Consider the following 21,403-nt stretch of genomic DNA (forward strand, 5'->3'; position numbering starts at 1 on the left):
AGTGGGCCTAGGTAGAATCTTCTTTGAGGATCGGTGCAGACTACATGGGCTGAATGACCAGCTTCTGCACTGTAGAGTTTCTATGATTCTATGGCAGGATGGACGTATGAGGAGAGATTGAGTCGGCTAGGATTGTATTTGCAGTAGTTCAGAACAATGAGAGGGGGGGGGTCTCATAGGCACCTATAAAATTCTATTAGGACTAGAGAGGGTAGATACAAATAGATGTTCCCAATGGTGAGGATGTTCAGAACCTGTTTGGTGCTAACAGGGGAACCTGAGTGAATCCCAATGTTAAAGTCCAAAATTCTGAATTGGTAAATTGGATAGTGCCCTGGTTCAATGTGCATCATCATCAGTGAAATGGTCCAATGGGGAGGATCGGGATTACTGCATTAATATTTGGCAGAATATGTAAAGTTAAAGTCCGCTGAGTGGGGTGTTTCTCGACAGCTGCAGTGCCTTCAATCACCCCGTTATACAAAGGCGTTTAATCATTTTATTTTGCCTCTGGGGGAGGTCAAAGGAGGGATTATGCTTGCCAACAAGAAATGCTCCTCGCAGATCGGGGTGCCATTTTGTCTGGCTGCTCCACTGCCCCAAACTTAGGGAGGTCCACAGAATACTCCTCCCATCTGGCAAGGTGCCCCTGGCCAACCCTTGGCAGTGCCAACCTGGTGCTGCATACCTGCCAATGCCACCTGGGCACACACACTGTCAGGCTCCCAGTGCCAGGGTGCCAGCCTACCCCTGACCAACAACCGGAGTTATACCTGGTCCATGTTGGGTTGTGTCCTGGGCGCTGGGTGAATCCACCATCCAGGTATTTAATGCCTCATTTAAATATGCAGACCCAGATCTCGCCCAGTGAGGGCAAGACCCAGATTGTGCCAGGCAGAGCGAGTCGGGTGACTCGCGGTTGGCTCGGCACCCAATTTGGGTGTTTGTATTCAATTCACCCGTTGCATCCGGATCCCCACCGAACGTAATGTGGACCCTGAATTCACACCTTTGCAACATTTTGTAACCAATGCAATTTTAATTAAGAGATTGGGTCTTACACTGTAATGCTGGTCCTGAGTAATGTTTAATTGCTATATTGTGCTTACTCTGTCAATGACTGCCCAGCAGTAGTAACATCTGGTCTCTCCTGGTTTAGGATCAAAAATACTTGACTCTCTGCCCGTTTTATTCTCTCTCCTCTCATCCCTTGGATTCAGTTCTGACTTAGGGACACACCTCAGTCTTTGGAAAAATAATTCCGCTGCCAAAGGGCGAGGGTCTCTGAGACCTGAACGACCGCTGAATATTTCATAAAGAAAGAGCCCCATTCACTTTGTGTGCAGCAAGTTCAGGCTCAATTCTTTTGGACCAACTCAGATGACTCTATGGATGTTAAAACTGCTGTTTTGCAGGAATTCTTAGACCGAGTTCCTTTCCCTATTGGGCTATAATGTTGTTGCTAGACACACAGGTGCAAGAAATGCAAACAGAAGATGATATCCCAGCTACTTAGCTGTGAGAGCTATGTTCCCTCCAGCAGTATTGAGTCCAAATCCAGCTTTACCTTCCAACTAAATTGTTACTACATATTTTATTCTTTGATCTTGCCCGTTATCTGATTCAGATAACATAGATGCATTGTCCAGGAGCAACTGTTATCACCTACAGATTGGGAACGAGTAAGAACTGTTATTGGGAATGAACCAAAGCTGAGTGAAAGAAGGGTCAGTGTAATCTGACATTGGACATCTTCAAAGCAAAGGAACTGTTGGTTAATTACATTCAAAAGAGATTTCAGAATGCTATAAATCATGTCAGGTATTTGCAACAATATTTTATTTAGCATTTTTTTCACAAATCATAAAAAAACAGTCATTGTTTTTTTAAATTTACATAAGACAATACTTCAGTGGAATGATGCTGTGCAGGTAGCTGTAGAGCTCACAACTTTTCTTAGAAACTTGTTCCATACTTACCAGAGAAGCCTCACAAAATATCCAGTTTAGAGAAACTCACATATCCTCCATGGTTGAGTGATGGTGGCTTTATACAATTCCTGTCTGTGCACAAAATAATGGACAGACACAGCTGGCTGTGCTCAATACCTTAACCAGTGCATCTGGCAAGTTCAAACTAGAACTGAAGCTCTTCTGTACATGTGGCTGTGCATTTCGGGTGCAAAAATGGAACTGGAAAGAGACTCAACATTCTCACCTATCTGTAAAGGAATAGGTGGTCCGAGCTCTCTGGGGTTTATCCCTTCAAGGAGAGAGGGTGCACCCCATTTCAACCAAACAGAGACTCTAACTGGATGTTTCTTGGAAATGCCTGTCAAGATACACAGCTACCCAAGAAAAATAATGAGGCTACTCCGGCTTTATTGACTCCAGCTACTCACTGGACTGCCATTTCAGTCCAGCCCTAACATTAATCATTCAAACATAAACAGGGTATCGAATAAATAGGCATCACCCTATTTTGATTAAGGGCCTTCTGTGGTAATCCACTAACTCTTCAGCGGTTCAAATCTGTGTACAATATAATTTTAACTAATCATTTATATATAATCCAGATACAGCTTCAGCATCTGCAGCAGTGTTCGAGACATTTAAACACATGACAAACAAGCAAGTTAACTTTAGCATGGCAAAAGACTGTGAGAATGTTTATAGCCTCCCTTCCAAATGAGTCCGAGCTGGCAGAGAGCTGCAGCAATAGTGATGTGAGAGTGAGATGGGGCTCATTCGAAGGTGATATTCTACATTAGTGTAATATTTTCTTTGACACCTCAAATCCAATGTTGAATTCTTGGCAGTCTGGCCAGCTGCTTAAAGAGTGATCTGGGATGTTATCTGGGATGTTTCCTGTGATGTGATCTGCATTTGAGAATTTTTGAAAAGTTTCTCCATCTGCCACCCACAATCAGACCATGGACTTGTATCAGTTTTTCATTGGATTCACTACTCAGAACCTCACAAACATTGGGAAGGAAATGGAACACAGTAATCTATTTCACAGGGGAGACAGACCAATGGAACTGTACTGTCAATGTTGAAAATGTAACAATTTAATTTTTTTGAAAGCTTTTTTCCAGGATCTGTCTGTCGCTGGCTAGACCAGATTTATTGTTCACAAAGTGCCCTTGAGAAGGTGGTGGGGTTTTTTTTAATGTATCTTCATTCGCACACATTTTTCCCTTGAAGAAGTGAGCCGCCTTGAACAGCTAAAGTCCATGTGGTGTAGGTACACCCACAGTGCTGGCAGGAAGAAAGTGCCAGGATTTCCAGCAACCGTGCACAAACAGTGATACAGTTCAAAGTGAAGATGGTGTGTGGCTTGGAGGAGAACTTGCAGCTGCTGGGGTTCCCACAGGTTTCTTGTCTTTATCCTTGAAGGTGGCAGAGGCTATAGATTTTAAAGGTGCTGTCAAAAGACACCTGGTGAGTTGCTGCAGTGATAACAGACATATAGATAGCACACATTGCTGCCACTGTGCTGAACCCCTTTTATGCAGAAGGTGAGGGGGGGGGGGGGGGGGGGAGAGAGGAGGAGGGTAGACCCGTGGAGGTTCCACCACCCGGAAGAAAAATAATTCTCCTTCTCCCATGTGCAAAAGGCTTACTCATGGACAGACTTTTTTGTTCGCGGGAGGAAGTTGCTTCCAGGGGTAAAAGAAGGCAGCAGGGTAGCATGGTGGTTAGCATAAATGCTTCACAGCTCCAGGGTCCCAGGTTCGATTCCCGGCTGGGTCACTGTCTGTGTGGAGTCTGCACGTCCTCCCCCTGTGTGCGTGGGTTTCCTCCGGGTGCTCCGGTTTCCTCCCACAGTCCAAAGATGTGCGGGTTAGGTGGATTGGCCATGCTAAATTGCCCGTAGTGTCCTAATAAATGTAAGGTTAAGGGGGGGTTTGTTGGGTTACGGGTATAGGGTGGATATGTGGGTTTGAGTAGGGTGATCATGGCTCGGCACAACATTGAGGGCCGAAGGGCCTGTTCTGTGCTGTACTGTTCTATGTTCTTAAGGCGAATACTCCACGATTGCAATCTCTGACCATGCGCCACACTATATTGACGTGTGGTTGGAGAGTGGACAGGCCGAACGCCCCCTCCATGGAGGCTGGATGTAGATCTCCTCGTCGATGAGGAATTCAACGCCGTGAAAGAGAGAGTTCAGATTAAGGACAGCGACGGTAGGATGGCAGCACACCGATACAAGGACATTCTCAAATGCGGCCCCCTCGGCCCCCCCCTCCTCGACCCCCCCCCTCCTCGACCCCCCCCCCCTCCTCGACCCCCCCCCCCTCCTCGACCCCCCCCCCTCCTCGACCCCCCCCCCCCCTCGGTCCCGCCCCCTCGCCCCCCCCGAAGGGCGCCGAAGTTCAGCTTGCCCGGGGCGCCAGCAACCCTAGGGCCGGCGCTGTCTGGAAGCAGCACTAGGGCAGTGCATAATCATGGAGTGCTCAATCAGGGAAGGCACTGGGACCGGATGGGTTCCCGATAGACTTTTACAAAAAATTCTCAGCAGCGCTGACCCCCCCACTTGCGGGAGATATTCAGTGGCTCACTGTTGAAGGGGGTCCTGTCACCCACGCTGGCCCAGGCCTCGAGCTCACTGATCCCCAAGAAAGGCAAAGACCCGACAGAGTGTGGATCATGCAGACCCATCTCTCTCTTAAACACTGACGTGAAAATCTTAGCAAAAGCTCTGGCGAGGTCATTGGGGAGCTGCCTACCAGATGTGATAGGGGAAGGTCAGACCGGATTGTTAATGGAAGATATCCAACAGCGAACATCAGACTCCTGCTGAAAGTAGTCATGATCCCATCCAGGGAGAGGACACCAGAGGTGATCGTCTCTCTGGACGCTGAGAAAGCCTTTGATCTGTGTCTTGGGTGGGGATCTGGCCAACCGCACCCACCTATTGTGGTCCTGCCCAAGACTCATAGAATTCCGGATGGTCTTTTGAAGGTGGTGGGGATCGAGATGGAACCATCTGTGGTGGTCTTCAGGCTGTCAAAGCACCAAGAGCTCTGGACAAGAAATGAGGCGGACACCCTGGCATTCGCCTCACTGATGCTAGTGAGGGAAATTGGCAGCACCGCCCTGAGCCTTGGTCTGGTTCGCCAATTTGGCCAAATTCCTGAGGCTAGAAAAATAGGAGTATCTGAGCAGAGATTCCACACCACACGGAGCAAATTCATAAGCCTATTTGCAGACCTGTTTGCCACCAGCAGCCAGCCAGCCACCCCCCCTCCACCCCTTGCCCCGGGGGGGGGGGGGGGGGGGGGACACATCAAGACACAGAAGGGGGAAAGGTCTGAAGAACAAATCTTGGAACACTAACTCTGCCAGGGCCCACAGCTGTTGCACTATCCAGTGCCTTCAGAGATGGATCATCCTCTCAGTACTTCTGGCTGAAGATGTTTACAAATGTTTCAGTCTTACCAATTGCACTAATGTGCTGGGCTCCTCATCATTGAGGATGGGGATATTTGTGGAGCCTCCTCCTCCAGTGAGTTGTGTAATTGTCCACCACCATTCACGGTTGGATGTGGCAGGACTGCAGAGCTTAGATCTGATCCATCGGTTGTGGGATCACTTAGCTCGGTCTTGTGTGCTGCTTCTGCTGTTTGGCTTGCAAGTAGTTCTGTGTTGAAATAGCAATTGCTGCTCATTATTTGAAGTTTTCTGACATGTGCCATGTTTGGATTACTAGAGCCTACCAGCACTCGATTATCAGAAGGACAAATGGTTCTTGGGGGAAACACACACCCTTCAGTAAACCTTACAAGGAAACTATTTTCTCTATCCTCTCTCACACACCCACACAATTTGCCAATCTAGCTTTAAAAATAAAATGCCCTAGTTGTTATCTTCCTATGGTTTGAGGAATACATCTAGTGTGTGCCAGGAAATATTGCCCTTTCTGTACATGAGGGGATAATATTTGATGTCATCTGACGACAGGCCCCTCTCAGGTCATTATCTTGGCCACTCAGAGTGAGACTTTTGCTGACTGTTTCGAGCATTGCCTCTCGCGTCAAAGAGCCAAAAGATAGAGTCAGTGTTTGCAGAATGTAAAGATATGCCAAATCATTCTTTAAATAATGAGGTTGAAGGTCTATATACACCACCTGCGAAAAGAAACCGAACTCACTGAAAGGTGTACTCTATCATTGAACTATATACAAACTCTTCACCAGCAAAGCCATGAACACAAAGCACCTGAAACAAGGGGTCTCAGGAAACACAATCTTGAGGCCCATGGTATTTTCGAGTAGGGGTAGTTGCAATGAACATATCCTCGAGGTTACTAAAGAGAACCCCCCTTGTTAAAGAATAGCTGATGATTCATGGGAATATGTAGCATTTAATTTGAAAATGAATTATAATGTTCTCACTGGAATGTAGGCCCTGCCAAACAGAGGCACAGACCCAGTACACACTTGCACTCACAGCCCTAGCTGCTCTCTCTCTCACACATACAGCCCTAGCTGCTCTCTCACACATACAGCCCTAGCTGCTCTCTCACACATACAGCCCTAGCTGCTCTTTCTCACACAGCCCTAGCTGCTCTCTCTCACACAGCCCTAGCTGCTCTCTCACACATACAGCCCTAGCTGCTCTCTCACACATACAGCCCTAGCTGCTCTCTCTCACACAGCCCTAGCTGCTCTCTCACACATACAGCCCTAGCTGCTCTTTCTCACACAGCCCTAGCTGCTCTCTCTCACACAGCCCTAGCTGCTCTCTCTCACACAGCCCTAGCTGCTCTCTCTCACAGAGCCCTAGCTGCTCTCTCACACAGCCCTAGCTGCTCTCTCTCACACAGCCCTAGCTGCTCTCTCTCACACAGCCCTAGCTGCTCTCACACAGCCCTAGCTGCTCTCTCACACAGCCCTAGCTGCTCTCTCACACACAGCCCTAGCTGCTCTCTCTCACATACAGTCCTCGCTGTTCACACACACACAGCCCTAGCTGCTCTCTCACACACAGCCCTAGCTGCTCTCTCACACAGCCCTAGCTGCTCTCTCACTCACAGCCCTAGCTGCTCTCTCTCACACATACAGCCCTAGCTGCTCTCTCACACATACAGCCCTAGCTGCTCTCTCACACATACAGCCCTAGCTGCTCTTTCTCACACAGCCCTAGCTGCTCTCTCTCACACAGCCCTAGCTGCTCTCTCACACATACAGCCCTAGCTGCTCTCTCACACATACAGCCCTAGCTGCTCTCTCTCACACAGCCCTAGCTGCTCTCTCACACATACAGCCCTAGCTGCTCTTTCTCACACAGCCCTAGCTGCTCTCTCTCACACAGCCCTAGCTGCTCTCTCACACAGCCCTAGCTGCTCTCTCACACACAGCCCTAGCTGCTCTCTCTCACATACAGTCCTCGCTGTTCACACACACACAGCCCTAGCTGCTCTCACACACAGCCCTAACTGCTCTCTCACACACAGCCCTAACTGCTCTCTCACACACAGCCCTAGCTGCTCTCACACACACAGCCCTAGCTGCTCTCTCTCACACAGCCCTAGCTGCTCTCTCTCACACAGCCCTAGCTGCTCTCTCACACAGCCCTAGCTGCTCTCTCACACACAGCCCTAGCTGCTCTCTCTCACATACAGTCCTCGCTGTTCACACACACACAGCCCTAGCTGCTCTCTCACACACAGCCCTAGCTGCTCTCACACACACAGCCCTAGCTGCTCTCACACACACAGCCCTAACTGCTCTCTCACACACAGCCCTAGCTGCTCTCTCACACAGCCCTAGCTGCTCTCTCACACACACAGCCCTAGCTGCTCTCACACACACAGCCCTAACTGCTCTCTCACACACAGCCCTAGCTGCTCTCTCACACAGCCCTAGCTGCTCTTTCTCACACAGCCCTAGCTGCTCTTTCTCACACAGCCCTAGCTGCTCTTTCTCACACAGCCCTAGCTGCTCTTTCTCACACAGCCCTAGCTGCTCTTTCTCACACAGCCCTAGCTGCTCTTTCTCACACAGCCCTAGCTGCTCTCTCTCACATACAGTCCTCGCTGTTCACACACACACAGCCCAAGTGGCTCTCTCACATACATACAGTGCTAGCTGCTCTCATACCAGGCCTAGACATTCATAAAAGCAGAGGCCCCGCGGATCTGATGACATTAAATGATTACCTATGCTTTTGATCAAATGGAAGTTTAGTGATGATTTAAATTCTGTGCCCCATCAAATCATTAATTCCGGATTCTCAGTTTGGAGGATGTCGAAGATTAATAAAATGACCTATAATGCAGTGCATTGTGGACTCAGCAGAAATTAAACTCCGTAATCAATGTATGATCAGCATTCCTCATCGAAAATCCCTCCAAACACAACATTTCTGGATTCTGTAAATTTACCAAAGGATTCTTGATCTAATTAATGTTAATATTGCTATTATAAAGCACTGGGCTGGTTTAGCACACTGGGTTAAATCGCTGGCTTTTAAAGCAGACCAAGCAGGCCAGCAGCACAGTTCGATTCCTGTACCAGCCTCCCCAGACAGGCGCCGGAATGTGGCGACTAAGGGCTTTTCACAGTAACTTCATTGAAGCCTACTCTTGACAATAAGCGATTTTCATTTTTCTTTTTTTTTCACTGTGGGATTACAAACCCACCCCGCCATAAATCCTGTCCCTATGGCTCTGCCTGCAGTTTGTCCAACCCAGCTGCACTGTGTCATATACTGAATAGACATCCTACCTAAACCTCCAAAAGTACTTTCTTTATCGCAACTAATTCTCCTGTTGAGAGGTGGGAATATCAATGTTAAAATGGGGCTGGTTTAGCTCACTCAGCTAAATCGCTGGCTTTGAAAGCAGACCAAGGCAGGCCAGCAGCACGGTTCGATTCCCGTACCATCCTCCCCGGACAGGCGCCGGAATGTGGCGACTAGGGGCTTTTCACAGTAACTTAATTGAAGCCTACTCGGGACAATAAGCGATTTTCATTTTCATTTCATTTTCAAAATGTGCAATGGAATTGCACAAATTCAGGAGACGTCACCTTTTCCAACAATGATCGATCTGTGATATTCCAACCCAAGTTATGGAGCATTGATAGGAAAATGAAAATGCCTGCCAGCAGTTGGTTAGAATTATTCTAGGATGGTACTGAAAATTTCCCCTTTGAACAATTATTTCCAATCTGCATGTTAATTTCTATTTGCATTCTTCATGAAAAAGGACAATTTTCAATTGCAAAGGGATTTGTACAAATTGTATGGAAAGGTGACTTGAATTTGCTTTCCCGCAATCTACAGAAGATGTAGCATAGACAGGCATTTCGCAGTGTTTTCCTGCTGATGTGGCAATGCAATAACTTGAGCAGAAATCTTCAGCTGAGGAGTGACACACAATTACAGAGATTCATTTTTTAAAAATCACCACAACCCAGTTTGACTGGAAATGTCAGGGAGAGCAATCGGTCTTGTGTTCATTTCAATAAAAAGTGTTCAGCAGCTTCCAGTGAAGGAAAGGCTCCAGCATTAGTTGGAACTGCTTCAGTGTAGGCACATATGCAATATTTGTAAAGGCAAAAACATTTCATGTCACTGTCATATCCGTGTGGTCAGGCCAGGCTGGGAGCGCTGTAGTACTTGTCTTCATTCCGCAGGTCTGCAGGTCACTTTCTCTTTTCACTACAGAAAAAGAATGGAAAACAAAATAAACTTTAACACAAAACCTTACTGCCAGTGAGCATCCGCTGATTGGTGAGATGTACAATATTTCAGGCTGAGGCCCCAAGTCTACTCCACCAATCAATTAGAACACGGCCGATCAGAACCTCAATTTCCTTGTGTTTGCTGAAAATCCAGAAATATTCTTGCTTTTTTGTGTCATACATGAAAAATGAAAATCGCTTATTGTCACGAGTAGGCTTCAATGAAGTTACTGTGAAAAGCCCCTAGTCGCCACATTCCGGCGCCTGTCCGGGGAGGCTGGTACGGGAATCGAACCGTGCTGCTGGCCTGCTTGGTCTGCTTTAAAAGCCAACGATTTAGCTCAGTGAGCTAAAACAGCCCCGTGAGCTAAACCAGCCCCATTTGTGTTATCCTTTAGAATGTTGGGGGAGATCAAATTATCTCAATCAACCTTATTATCGAGCAGATAGAAGAGACCAAAGATGGAAAAATTGTAGTAAAAAAGGCAATCCACCAAACCAAAACAACACCGAATTAATAAGACAAGGGGACTAGGATCCTCCGAGCCTCCGCAGCGAAATGGCGCTCGGAGCGGGGGCGGAGAATGGGGTCTCAGACTGCGATTGGGTCCGACGCGATTCTCCAGCGACCGAAGAATTGCTGGGAGCCATTGACGCGGCACCGGTTGGGGGCCGTTGAAAGAGGCCCCCGCGGTGATACTCCACGGTCGACCGACCAAGTTCCCGCTGGCGTGGTTCACGTATGGTTCCACCCAACGGGAGCTCGGTGTCACAGCTGCGGTGGCCGTCCTGGTGGGGGACAGGGGGGGCCTCCACGACAGCCACACCCGAGATCAGGGGCCACCGATCGGCGGGCACGTGCGAGCTGGGGGGGCCTACCTTCTTCCGTGCCGCTCTGCTGTGTGGCTCCACCATCTTTCGCGGCGCCAATGCGGGAGCGGCCGCCACGCACATGCGCGGACCTATGGCGAGCAGTGCAGGGCTGCGTATGGCAGCTGGAGCAGCATAGAACACTCCGGTGCCATGGTGGCCCCCTGTGGGCTACAGAATCGCTGGGCCAAGAGGCCCGTTGACGATGGCATGAACGGTGTTTATGTCGGCATCAACACTTAACCACCAGGGTTTAGAGAACCCCAAAGTGTATCATGGAGTTTACCTGACCCACAACTTTTAATAGATTGTGGTATGGGGAGCAGCACGGTAGCATGGTGGTTAGGGGCAGCATGGTGGTTAGCACAAATGCTTCACAGCTCCAGGGTCCCAGGTTTGATTCCCGGCTGGGTCACTGTCTGTGTGGAGTCTGCACGTCCTCCCCGTGTGTGCGTGGGTTTCCTCCGGGTGCTCCGGTTTCCTCCCACAGTCCAAAGATGTGCGGGTTAGGTGGATTGGCCATGCTAAATTGCCCGTAGTGTCCTAATAGTAAGGTTAAGGGGGGGAGTAGTTGGGTTACGGGTATAGGGTGGATACGTGGGTTTGAGTAGGGTGATCATTGCTCGGCACAACATCGAGGGCCGAAGGGCCTGTTCTGTGCTGTACTGTTCTATGTTCTATGAGCACACGGCCCACTCTATAGGTATGGTACAGCAGAAATGGAAAAGTATTTTTTTAAAGCAGAACAATGTTTATTCTATGAACGCAAGTTAACCTTTTTAAAACATAGTGAACATCTTAGCAACCATTAATTCAAATACAACCCCCAAAGACTAGAACACTAAGTAAACCTTTAAGCTTTCCTTTTTAACATCCAAACGACTTAAAAAGAAAACGTTTATCAGAAGCACATCAGGTTAAAGTCACTACTGTTATTAGTTTTAAATCACCAGGATCGATCTACAGTCATTATATTAGAGAGAGAGATTCATACACCTTCTGGTTGTGGCTGCAGCTATCCGGTTCTGAAAATAAAACTAAATCACACCCTGCTGCAAACAGCCTAAAACGAAAGTAAAAAGATGACAGACAGCTCAGCTCTACCCACTTTCTAACATCACTGTAGTAGTAAACACCCATTTCTTAAAGGTACTTTCACTACAGATATTTATATACATACCCATTTATAAACACCCATTTCTTAAAGGTACTCTCACATGACACACGTTACTCCTCTAGGTTTTTGGATACCCTTGCATTTAACATCAGCTGATTTGTGACATTATATACACCTGTCATAATCTTGTACAGCTCTATCAAATCTACCCTCAATCTCCATCCTAGCTTCTCAAACCTAACCTTGGAGCTAAAATTCCTCACCCCGGAACCTTCTCTGCACTCTCTCAAGGACCCTCATTTTTTTAAATATAAATTTAGATTACCTAATTCATTTTTTCCCCAATTAAGGTGCAATTTAGCGTGGCCAATCCACCTACCCTGCACATCTTTGGGTTGTGGGGGTGAAACTCACGTAAACACGGGGAGAACGTGTTTCACAAATAATGACCCAGAGCCGGGAGCGAACCTGGGACCTCGGTGCCGTGAGGCAGCAGCGCTATCCACTGCGCCACCGTGCTGTCTTTTCTCTAGGACCGTCACATTCTTCCTCAAGTGTGGTGACCAGAACTGGACGCAATACTCCAGTTGTCCACAGCAGCTTTAATTTGCAAAATGTCCCAAATCCAATTCCGAGGGCATTATAAAATAAAGTGTGACATTGAGTCTCACATGCAGATAACCCCCAAAAACACATACAGGTGTTTAATTAATTGTCTAACCTGGTCACTGGGTGGTTTCTTCTCTCCATTGACACCTTGCAGAAGCACAGTCTCTTCTGGAACCTTCTGGTCATTCTTAACTTCCACGACAATGTCATCATGTGCACCTGACCGTGTTCTAAACAAAACCTCTCATTAGTTTAACAGGGACTGGAAGATACCTGATCGTCAGGGACAACGTGACAACAGGACATTGGGCAGTGAGCAGCATATGTAATATATACAACTGTAGATTATCCAACCAGAATAACACAAAAAATAGGAACCCAAGAGTAGCCCATTAAACTAGTTCTGCCATTCAATATAACCGTGGTCAATTTTCCACCCTTTCACTATATCCCTTAATTCCCTCACAGATCAAAATGTCTACCCAAGATAAAATATATTAAATGATGGAGCATTTCTCCTCACCTCAGTCCTCAAAGATTTATCCCTTATCCTCAAACTATGACCCCTGGTTCTGGACTCCCCCATCATTGGGAATATTCTTTCTGAATTTACTCTCTCTAATCCTGTTAGAATTTGATAAGTTTCTATGAGAACCGCTCGCATTCTTCTAAACTCCAATGAATATAATCCTAACCGGTCCCACCATCCCAGGAATCAACCTGGTAAACCTTCGCTGCACTCCCTCCTCAGCAAGACCATATTCCTCAGATAAGGTCACCAAAACTGCACACAATACTTCAGGTGTGGCCTCACCAATGTCCTATTCAATTGCAGCACTTTACTGCAATTGCAGCATCCTTTGTTACATGTGGAGACCAAATCTACCACAGTATTCCAGATGTGGTCTCACCAAAACCCCTGTACAATTGTAGCAAATTTATTTATTTTTGTGCTCCAATCAACTTGCAATAAAGGCCATGTTGCCTTCCTAATTGCTTGCTGCACCTGCATGTTAACTTTCTGCATTCCCTGTGCAGCACACCCACTTCTCTTTGAACATAGTAAGAAGTCTTACACCAGGTTAAAGTCCAACAGGCTTGTTTCAAATCACTAGCTTTCGGAGTGATATAAAGGATTCACCTGAGGAAGGAGCAGTGCTTGAAAGCGAATGATTCGAAGCAAACCTGTTGGACTTTAACCTGGTGTTGTAAGACCTTTTATTATGTTCACCCCAGTCCAACGCCGGCATCTCCACATCTTTGAACATAAGCACAAGGACGTTTCACATCTTTTAAATAATATTCTGCTTTACTATTCTTACCAAAGTGAATAAATTTACAATTCTCGTCTATTATATTCCATCTGCCAACTTTTTGCCACTCACATAACCTTTCTCTGTATCGTTGCAGCCTCTGTATGTCCTCCATGCAGCTTTTCCTTCTACCGTGCTTAGCATCATCAACTAACTTTGACACATTACTCTCTGTGTCCTAGTCTAAGTCATTAATCTAGATTGTGAATAGCTGAGCACTGATCCTTGCAGCATTCTGTTATTCACTGCCTGTCATATTGAAAAAGCCCCATTTATGCCTATTCTCTGATTTCTATCCACTAACCAATCTTCTATCCATGTTAATATATTACGTCCAACTCCATGGACCTTTATCTTGCCTATTAGTCTTTTGTGTAGCAACTTATTGAATGCCTTTTGGAAATCCAGGTACATTACATTGCTGTATCAACCTATATCTACTCTACTTGTGACCTCCATAAAAAACATGAATAAATTTGTCAAAGAGGGTTTCCCTTTAGTAAAATGATGTTGACTTGTTCTAATCGTACTGCGCTTTGGTAAGTGCATTGTTACGACTTCCTTAATAATAGATTCTAGTATTTTCCCAAATACTGATGTAGGCTAAGTGAGCTGCATTTTACTGTTTTCTCTCTCCCTCCTTTCTTGAAAAGCGGAAAGACATCTGGGAACGTACAATCTAATGGGATTGTTCTTGAATCTAAGAAATTTGGGGTAATCATTGCTAGCACGTCCATTATCTTTAGACCCTAGGGTGTAGGCCATTTGATCCTCAGGCCCACTCAGATTTTAATCCCTTAATTTTCTCCAAAACTCTTTTCCTGCTGATATTAATGCTCTCACTTTTTAGTCCCTAAGTTACCGACTACTTAGAACATAGAACAGTACAGCACAGAACAGGCCCTTCGGCCCTCGATGTTGTGCCGAGCCATGATCACCCTACTCAAACCCACGTATCCACCCTATACCCGTAACCCAACAACCCCCCCCCTTAACCTTACTTTTTAGGACACTACGGGCAATTTAGCATGGCCAATCCACCTAACCCGCACATCTTTGGACTGTGGGAGGAAACCGGAGCACCCAGAGGAAACCCACGCACACACGGGGAGGACGTGCAGACTCCGCACAGACAGTGCTGCCTTCTGATATGAAATGTGCTGCCTTCTGATATGCCTTCTGATATGAAACTTGTCTCTTCAATTGTAAAGACAGACTCAAAGTATTTGTTCAATGTCTCTGACAATTTCACATTCCTCATGACAATTTCTCCTGTCTCTTCTTCTAAAGGACCAATATTTACTTTGGCTACTCTTTTTTTTAAAAATTCCAATTTAACGTGGCCAATCCACCTAACCCAGCACACCTTTGGGTTGAGGGGGTGAGATCCACACAGACCTGGGGAGAATGTACAAATTCCACACGGACACTGGGGTTGGGATCAAACCAGGGTCCTCAGCACCGTGAGGCAGCAGTGCTAACCACTGCATCACCCTCACCCTGCTGCCGGTTACTCTCCTTTTTATATACTTCTAAAAGCTCTTACAATTTGTTTTTATGTTTGCGGCTAGTTTTTTCTCATTCCATTTTTTTCCTATTTTATTAACTTTTTGGTGGCCCTTTGGTTCCTGAAACACTCCCAGTCCTCCGGCATGCTACTGTTTTTTGCAACACTTAACCCTCTTTCAATTTAATATGATCCTTAATTTCATGATCGAGCCACTGATGGGCTTTCTTTCAGTCTTGTGTACACAAAAATGTAAAGTGTACATACTGAGGTTTTTACACAAATTAGTTTACAGGCACGCAGTCTCTCTCTTTCACAGATACACACACACAATTGCTCTCACATACTCTCATAGGTACACATTCTCGCACACATCCTTTAGAATTTACTCACATCCACACATTTACAACAGCAGAAAGACTCACATGCTTTGTTTTCCTGAGCGGCCGCAGGGTATCTTGCCTTTTTTGTAGAGGAAGTAGAGGACAGCACCCAAGAAGGCAAGAACAATGATGCACACAACGACGATGATTATCAGCATCCCATTACTACTCCTATCATGAGACTTCCCTGGATAAATAAAATAGTGGATGAGACACAAGATAGTGATCCTGAGACACAGCTTGAATACTGACACAATGCTGCAGCTATTTATTTAATGGAGGAGACTCCATTCTTATTCCATTTTCTGACTCTGCCTTTGACAGTCCACCAGCTAGTCAAGTGAACTCTGATGCCTGACTCTTTGTTGGTTGTTATCGGTAATGCTCAGTACAAACTCATTGTCTCCTCTCCCTAGGGGAAGGAAGTGCCCTTCTTGCTGTAGCTGCACTGTTTCACCAAATTGCAACCAAAGGTGGGTGGAAGGTACTAAAACCCAAAAGCACGGGAGGCTTCTGTTAAGAATGCAACTCACCAGGTTTGTGTGCCTTGGAATGAATGACAGGACGGTCTGGCTCAGGATGTCCCAAGCTGTCAACATTTCTAAGAAATTTTGCAACGGTGAAGCTCCCTCCGCTTTCAAAAAACATTTCATTAATGCATCTTTAAAGAAACGGTTATGTAACTGGCTTGTATCTACTCCAGAAATTATACTACCCCTCTACTTATTCCAGTGATTTCTGGGTCTGAAAGATCCAAAATGGGTTGTGGCAGAACTGTGTAAAAATGAGAGACTTTCCTGTTCATATCAAATTGTGGACAACACACACGCATGGCAAGCTGCATTAAAGTGTGAGGAATCAGGACTGTACCTGATGGTGAGCATCAAATAGCAAAACGCAAAACTCGAGAAACTAACCTCATTTTACCAGCAAACAACTTCCTGCTTATTTGTGTAGCAGTGATCTGATACATCAGATCACTGGGGCGGCATGGTTGTGCAGTGGTTTGATCCCGGCCCCGGGTCACTGTCCGTGTGGAGTTTGTACAATACGCCCCATGTCTGCGTGGGTCTCTTCCCCCCCCCCCCCCCCCCCCCAAAGATGTGCAGCATAGGTGGATTGACCACACTAAATTGTCCCTTAATTGGAAAAAAGATAATTGGACATTCTAAATTTAAAAAATATATACACCTGTGGATTTGTAGCAGCCTTGCTTTGATGTTTTTTATGATGCTGTATTTCACTAGTACAAACAGCATTTTAATCACAGTAAAAGCATTGAGACAGGTCACTGTATTGGATCATATCACTTTGTGCAGTGCTCTGTGCTCAAATGTGTATATAAGCTGTGATTCCATTTCCAGTTCAGTTTATAAAGTCAGCCAAAATTTTTTTAAAAAAAGTTTGCAAAAATGTTCAAAGGTGGAGAGCGTATTTCCGGTTACGGGGTTGTGCTGAGTGGACGCATAAAAGGTGGCTGTCCTCCCAGGAACTCAAAAGTAGACCCTTTACCAAAAATAGCTCACTAGGAGTAGGGAAAAAAGCATCTCCTCAACCTATCCAACAGCATCACAAGAAATGATGCCGAACAATAGTAGCTCCAGAGGCTGCACAGAGGCAAAAAGCGGCAGAAGCCAAGAGAAGCAAGTGATCGAGGCGGCGGACACATGAGGCAAAGAAACGGCGGTCACTCCACAGTGAGAGGAACCAACAAGCTGCACACGGAGCTCCCCCTTGCCGAAGGGTGGACAGAGGGAGTTCCTCACAAGCGATCTCAGGGAAGAGATAAAGTCGATATCAAAGCAGTGTTAAGGGTGACATCACGGAGACCCTGGCCACCATGCAGGTTGCTCTGGACACGACAACTGGAGGCCCAGGGAACACGATCAAGGAATTGGAAAGAGCCTCAATGGTTAAGAGAAACTGGATCATTGTCCCAGAGACAGAGATAGTGAGGTTGGTGGCCACACAGGGAAGTCTAAAGGAGAAAATAGAGGACTAGGAGAACAGGTCACCGTGCCAAAATCTAAGAATAGTGGGCCTGCAGGAGGGACCCAAAGGCAGGGACCCACAGACGACGTGGCCCAGAGGTTGAGAAGGGACAACCTCCCCAACCTGCCAGAGATAGAGAGAGCCCACAGATGACTACGGCTGAAACTCGGCAGGAGCAACCGAGTGCAATAATCGCAAAAATGCACCGATACCAGGACTGAGAAAGAATCCTGTGCTGAGCCATGCAAACAAAGATCTGCAGCTGGGAAGGAAACAAGATCAAAATTTACCAAAGTATTGTGGCAGAACTAGCCAAGCGGAGTTCAACAGAGCTAAGGCGGCTCTGTACATCAGCAAGGAGATGTTTGGGCTTCTGTACCTGGCCAAACTATGGGTCACATTCCAGGGCAGGGAGCATTACTTCATGGCCCCTGCAAACACGGACAAATTCGTCCAGAAGAACGGGCTGGGAAGACAGCAACAAAGACAGCGGTGAAAAGGTCACCCGAAAGGACTAAAATGCTCTAAAAGATACTTTGTGTGGGACAGTACCGCCTTGCTCGGAATCAGCGAGCCAAAATGGAGGAAGTGAGGGAGAAAGCAGCGGAGTGCAGGAGAGGATGGGGAGGGGGAAAATATGTAGCGGGTAAAGGGTAGGCTGAGAACTGACCCCAGGAAGGGGCCCACCACAGTGGCAGGGAAAGCTAGCACCAGGAAGTATGAGTGAGGGTGGGGCCGTGGTGCATCTCCCGCTGGGGAGAGAATGCCTGGTGACAGGGGGGTAGCTAACGGGATAAACAGGGGAGAGACAGTGGGGGGCAAAATAGTAAGGAGGGAGAAGCAAAATCACAAGAGAAACAAAGGGACAAGGCCGGGGGCTGGCTACAACAAGCCATACTTGGCAACAAAGAAAAAGTGGCACTGCAGACAGACACTTTGGAGGATCCCCAAACAAAGGGAAACCCTGGATTGCAGGGGCTCACTCACATGGCGTACACATAGTTGGCAGCCATGTTGGGTGGCCCCTGGACAAAGGGAAACCCCAGAGTGCAGGGGCCTGACCTCATAGCGAGTTGGTGACCACAGCCATTTTGCATGGCCCCCGAACAAAGGGAAACCCAGGCGAGCAGGGGTGTGTTGGGGGTAGAAGAGACAATCCCCCCACCCCCAATCAGCATAGCTACCTGGAACATCAGGGGACTTGACGGCCCAGTAAAAAGATCCAGAGTCTTTGTCCACCTGCAAAGTATGAAAGCAGACATGGACTTTCTCCAAGAGACACACCTGAGGGAGAAGGACCAACTGCGGGTAAGAATGGGCTGGGCGGGACAGACGTACCATTCACACTTTGGGATGAGAGCTAGTGGGATAGCCATACTACTAAACAAGAGGACGATGTTCAGAGCAACTAGGACGGTTACATACCCAGCGGGATGGTACGTCATTGTCAGCGGTGTCCTGGAAGGGGCACCAGCGGTCCTCCTTAACGGGTACACTCCCAACTGGGTCGACACGGAATTTAAAAAGAAGACCATGGTCAAAATCCCCGACATAGACACCTTCTGACCAATCATGGGGGGGCGGATATTAACGGTGTACAGGACCCACGGACGGACAGATCAAACCCCAAATCAGGGAAGACATCAAAGATGGCAAAAGAACTGAACACATTTATGGAACAGATGGGGGCAGTGGACCCATTGAGGTTCACACATGCAGGGTAAAAGGAGTTGTCCTCCTTCTCACAGGTACATCAGGTATACTCATGCGTTGACTTCTCTGTAGTGGGGAAAGTGGTGCTTCCAGGAATAGTGGGAGCGGAATACTGTGCAATGGTAATCTCTGATCACACACTGCCCTTCATGGATATAGGTCAGAGATGGGCCAGGCCCAACACCCCCACTGAGGCTGGACTTGGCCCTCCTCGCCGATGAGGCATTTTGCGAAAAAATATCACAGGTCATAGACGGATATATTACCAAAACCAGAATGGGGTGGTCTCACCCTCCACGTTCTGGGAAGCACTGAGGACAATAATCAAAGGCAAGATTATAGCCTAAAAAACATGTAGAGAAAGACAGGAGGGGGTGGCTAGGCAACAACTGATCGACTCCACACTGGAGGTGGATTGGCGATTCTCTGAGGCCCCAACCGTTGAGGACCGTCGAGCTCCTGGTGAAGAGGAAAATGCTGCAAATTAACTTTGACCTACTCTCCACAAGGAAAGCAGTGCACCAACTCCGCCAGGCACAGAGGACAACAACTGCTGACTAATAAACAAACTGGAAAAGGTCAATTAAACATTCGTGGCCTTCTACCGGGGACTGCATACCTCCGAGCCCCCCCGCAAGGGTCTCGGGATGAAACAGTTCCTCGAAGGACTGGACATGCCAGTCGTGGGGGAAGATAGAAAGCGGGGGCTGGAAGCACCATTAGAACTGGGAGAAATCCTACAACACTAGGTTAAAGTTCAACAGGTATGTTTGGAGTCCCTAGCTTTCGGAACGCAGCACTTTCCTCACCTGATAAGCCTCCGAGTAGGGTTCACCACCTGGATGAAACTGCACCGCGCTCCCACGGCGAGCATGCGGACCAACACTACCAGCTCTAAATACTTCCAGCTGCACAGGGGCACAAGGGAGGGATGCTGGCTGTCCCTGTTCCTATTTGCCCTGGTGATCAAACCTCAGCCGATTGCCCTCAGAACAACAAAGAGTTGGCAGGGGATCCAGAGACAGATACACAAAGTCTCACTCAATGTGGGTGACCTGCTCCGTCTTGGACCCCCAAAGCATCATGGAGGGGATCAGGAAGCTCCTGAAAGTTTGGAGCCTTCTCGGGCTACAAACTCAACCTGAGCAAAAGTGAATTCTTCCCAATGAACCCACAGGGGGAGGGGCCGAGCTGGAGGGACTGCTGTTCAAACAAACCCAAAACAAATTCCACTACCTGGGGATCCAAATTACCCACGACTGGACACGGATCTATAAATGGAACCTGACAAGTCTGTTGGAGGCAGTAAAGGAGGACCTGCAGAGTGGGACACACTGCACAGGGAGGGTGCAGATGATCAAGATGAACTTGTTCCTGTTCCGATCCATACCAATCGACTTCCCCAAGGCCTTTTTTTAACACAATAGAATATATGATCATCCCCACCTACTCCGTGGTAATAGCCATGCTCGGGACATGGAAGCAGCAAAGGCAGCACTACGGCCTGACCATGGCCCCATCTGCAACAACCACAAATTAATATTGTAAAAGATGTAGCATTGATCTCAAGTAACTGATTCTTACCAGTAGTAGGAGTTTTTGTTGAAATTGCCACTTCCCCTGTGAAGGAGGGGAGAGAATCATTAAGAGAGCGCACAGTGTGCGCAGAAAAAGCAAGAAGAAATTGTTGTGGGGAATACATTTTGACCGTTGACACATAGTATTAGCATTACGAATTAGCACAACCTACATGCAGTGGGTTAGACCCAGCTTGTTCAGCCTTGGCCTGCACGGCACAGTCCAGCAGCCAAGGGCTGGGATTCTCTCTTCCGAGGACTAAGTCCCCACGCCGGCGGGAAACTGGCACAAACGACTCCGGCGACAACAGGCACCCCAAGGTGAGAAATTGTCACCTGTCTAGGGGGCCAGGTGGACGGCGGAGGGGTTGGTGCCGCTCCAGCCAGCGCCGAAGGGTCTGCGCGTGTTTGCGCATGCGCGGAACAGCCGTCGTGATTTCGCACATGCGCGGAACCGCTGGCGTGATTCCGTGGATGCGCAGACCGGCCGTCGTATTTTGCCACAGGCGCGGGAGGTTCTCTTCTCCGCGCCGGCCATGGCAGAGCCCTACAAGGGCCCGGCGAGGGAGGAAGAAGTGCCCCCACGGAACAGGCCCGCCCACAGATCGGTGGGCCCCGATTGTGG

The 21,403-nt window shown here is 47.6% G+C and overlaps 1 protein-coding gene across 5 annotated transcripts in view; it reads right to left on the bottom strand.

The window, feature by feature from the left end:
* Nucleotides 1-8,632: 8,632 nt before the first annotated feature.
* LOC119953875 (cell surface glycoprotein MUC18-like) overlaps nucleotides 8,633-21,403 on the bottom strand; it is a 251,544-nt gene continuing 238,773 nt past the window's right edge. For 3 of the 5 annotated variants that reach the window (XM_038778484.1, XM_038778487.1, XM_038778488.1), the window contains exons 14-17: nucleotides 20,786-20,821; nucleotides 15,539-15,683; nucleotides 12,406-12,523; nucleotides 8,633-9,674 (exon numbers count right to left, since the gene is read on the bottom strand). In XM_038778484.1, the coding sequence (XP_038634412.1) occupies nucleotides 9,672-9,674; nucleotides 12,406-12,523; nucleotides 15,539-15,683; nucleotides 20,786-20,821 (302 nt within the window). In that variant the 3' untranslated portion in view covers nucleotides 8,633-9,671. The remainder of the gene's footprint in view (nucleotides 9,675-12,405; nucleotides 12,524-15,538; nucleotides 15,684-20,785; nucleotides 20,822-21,403) is intronic. The other 2 variants (XM_038778486.1, XM_038778485.1) reach the window with 1 other exon arrangement.

The sequence above is a fragment of the Scyliorhinus canicula genome, chromosome 19 (genome assembly GCF_902713615.1).
Source record: "Scyliorhinus canicula chromosome 19, sScyCan1.1, whole genome shotgun sequence".
Lineage (NCBI taxonomy): Eukaryota > Metazoa > Chordata > Chondrichthyes > Carcharhiniformes > Scyliorhinidae > Scyliorhinus > Scyliorhinus canicula.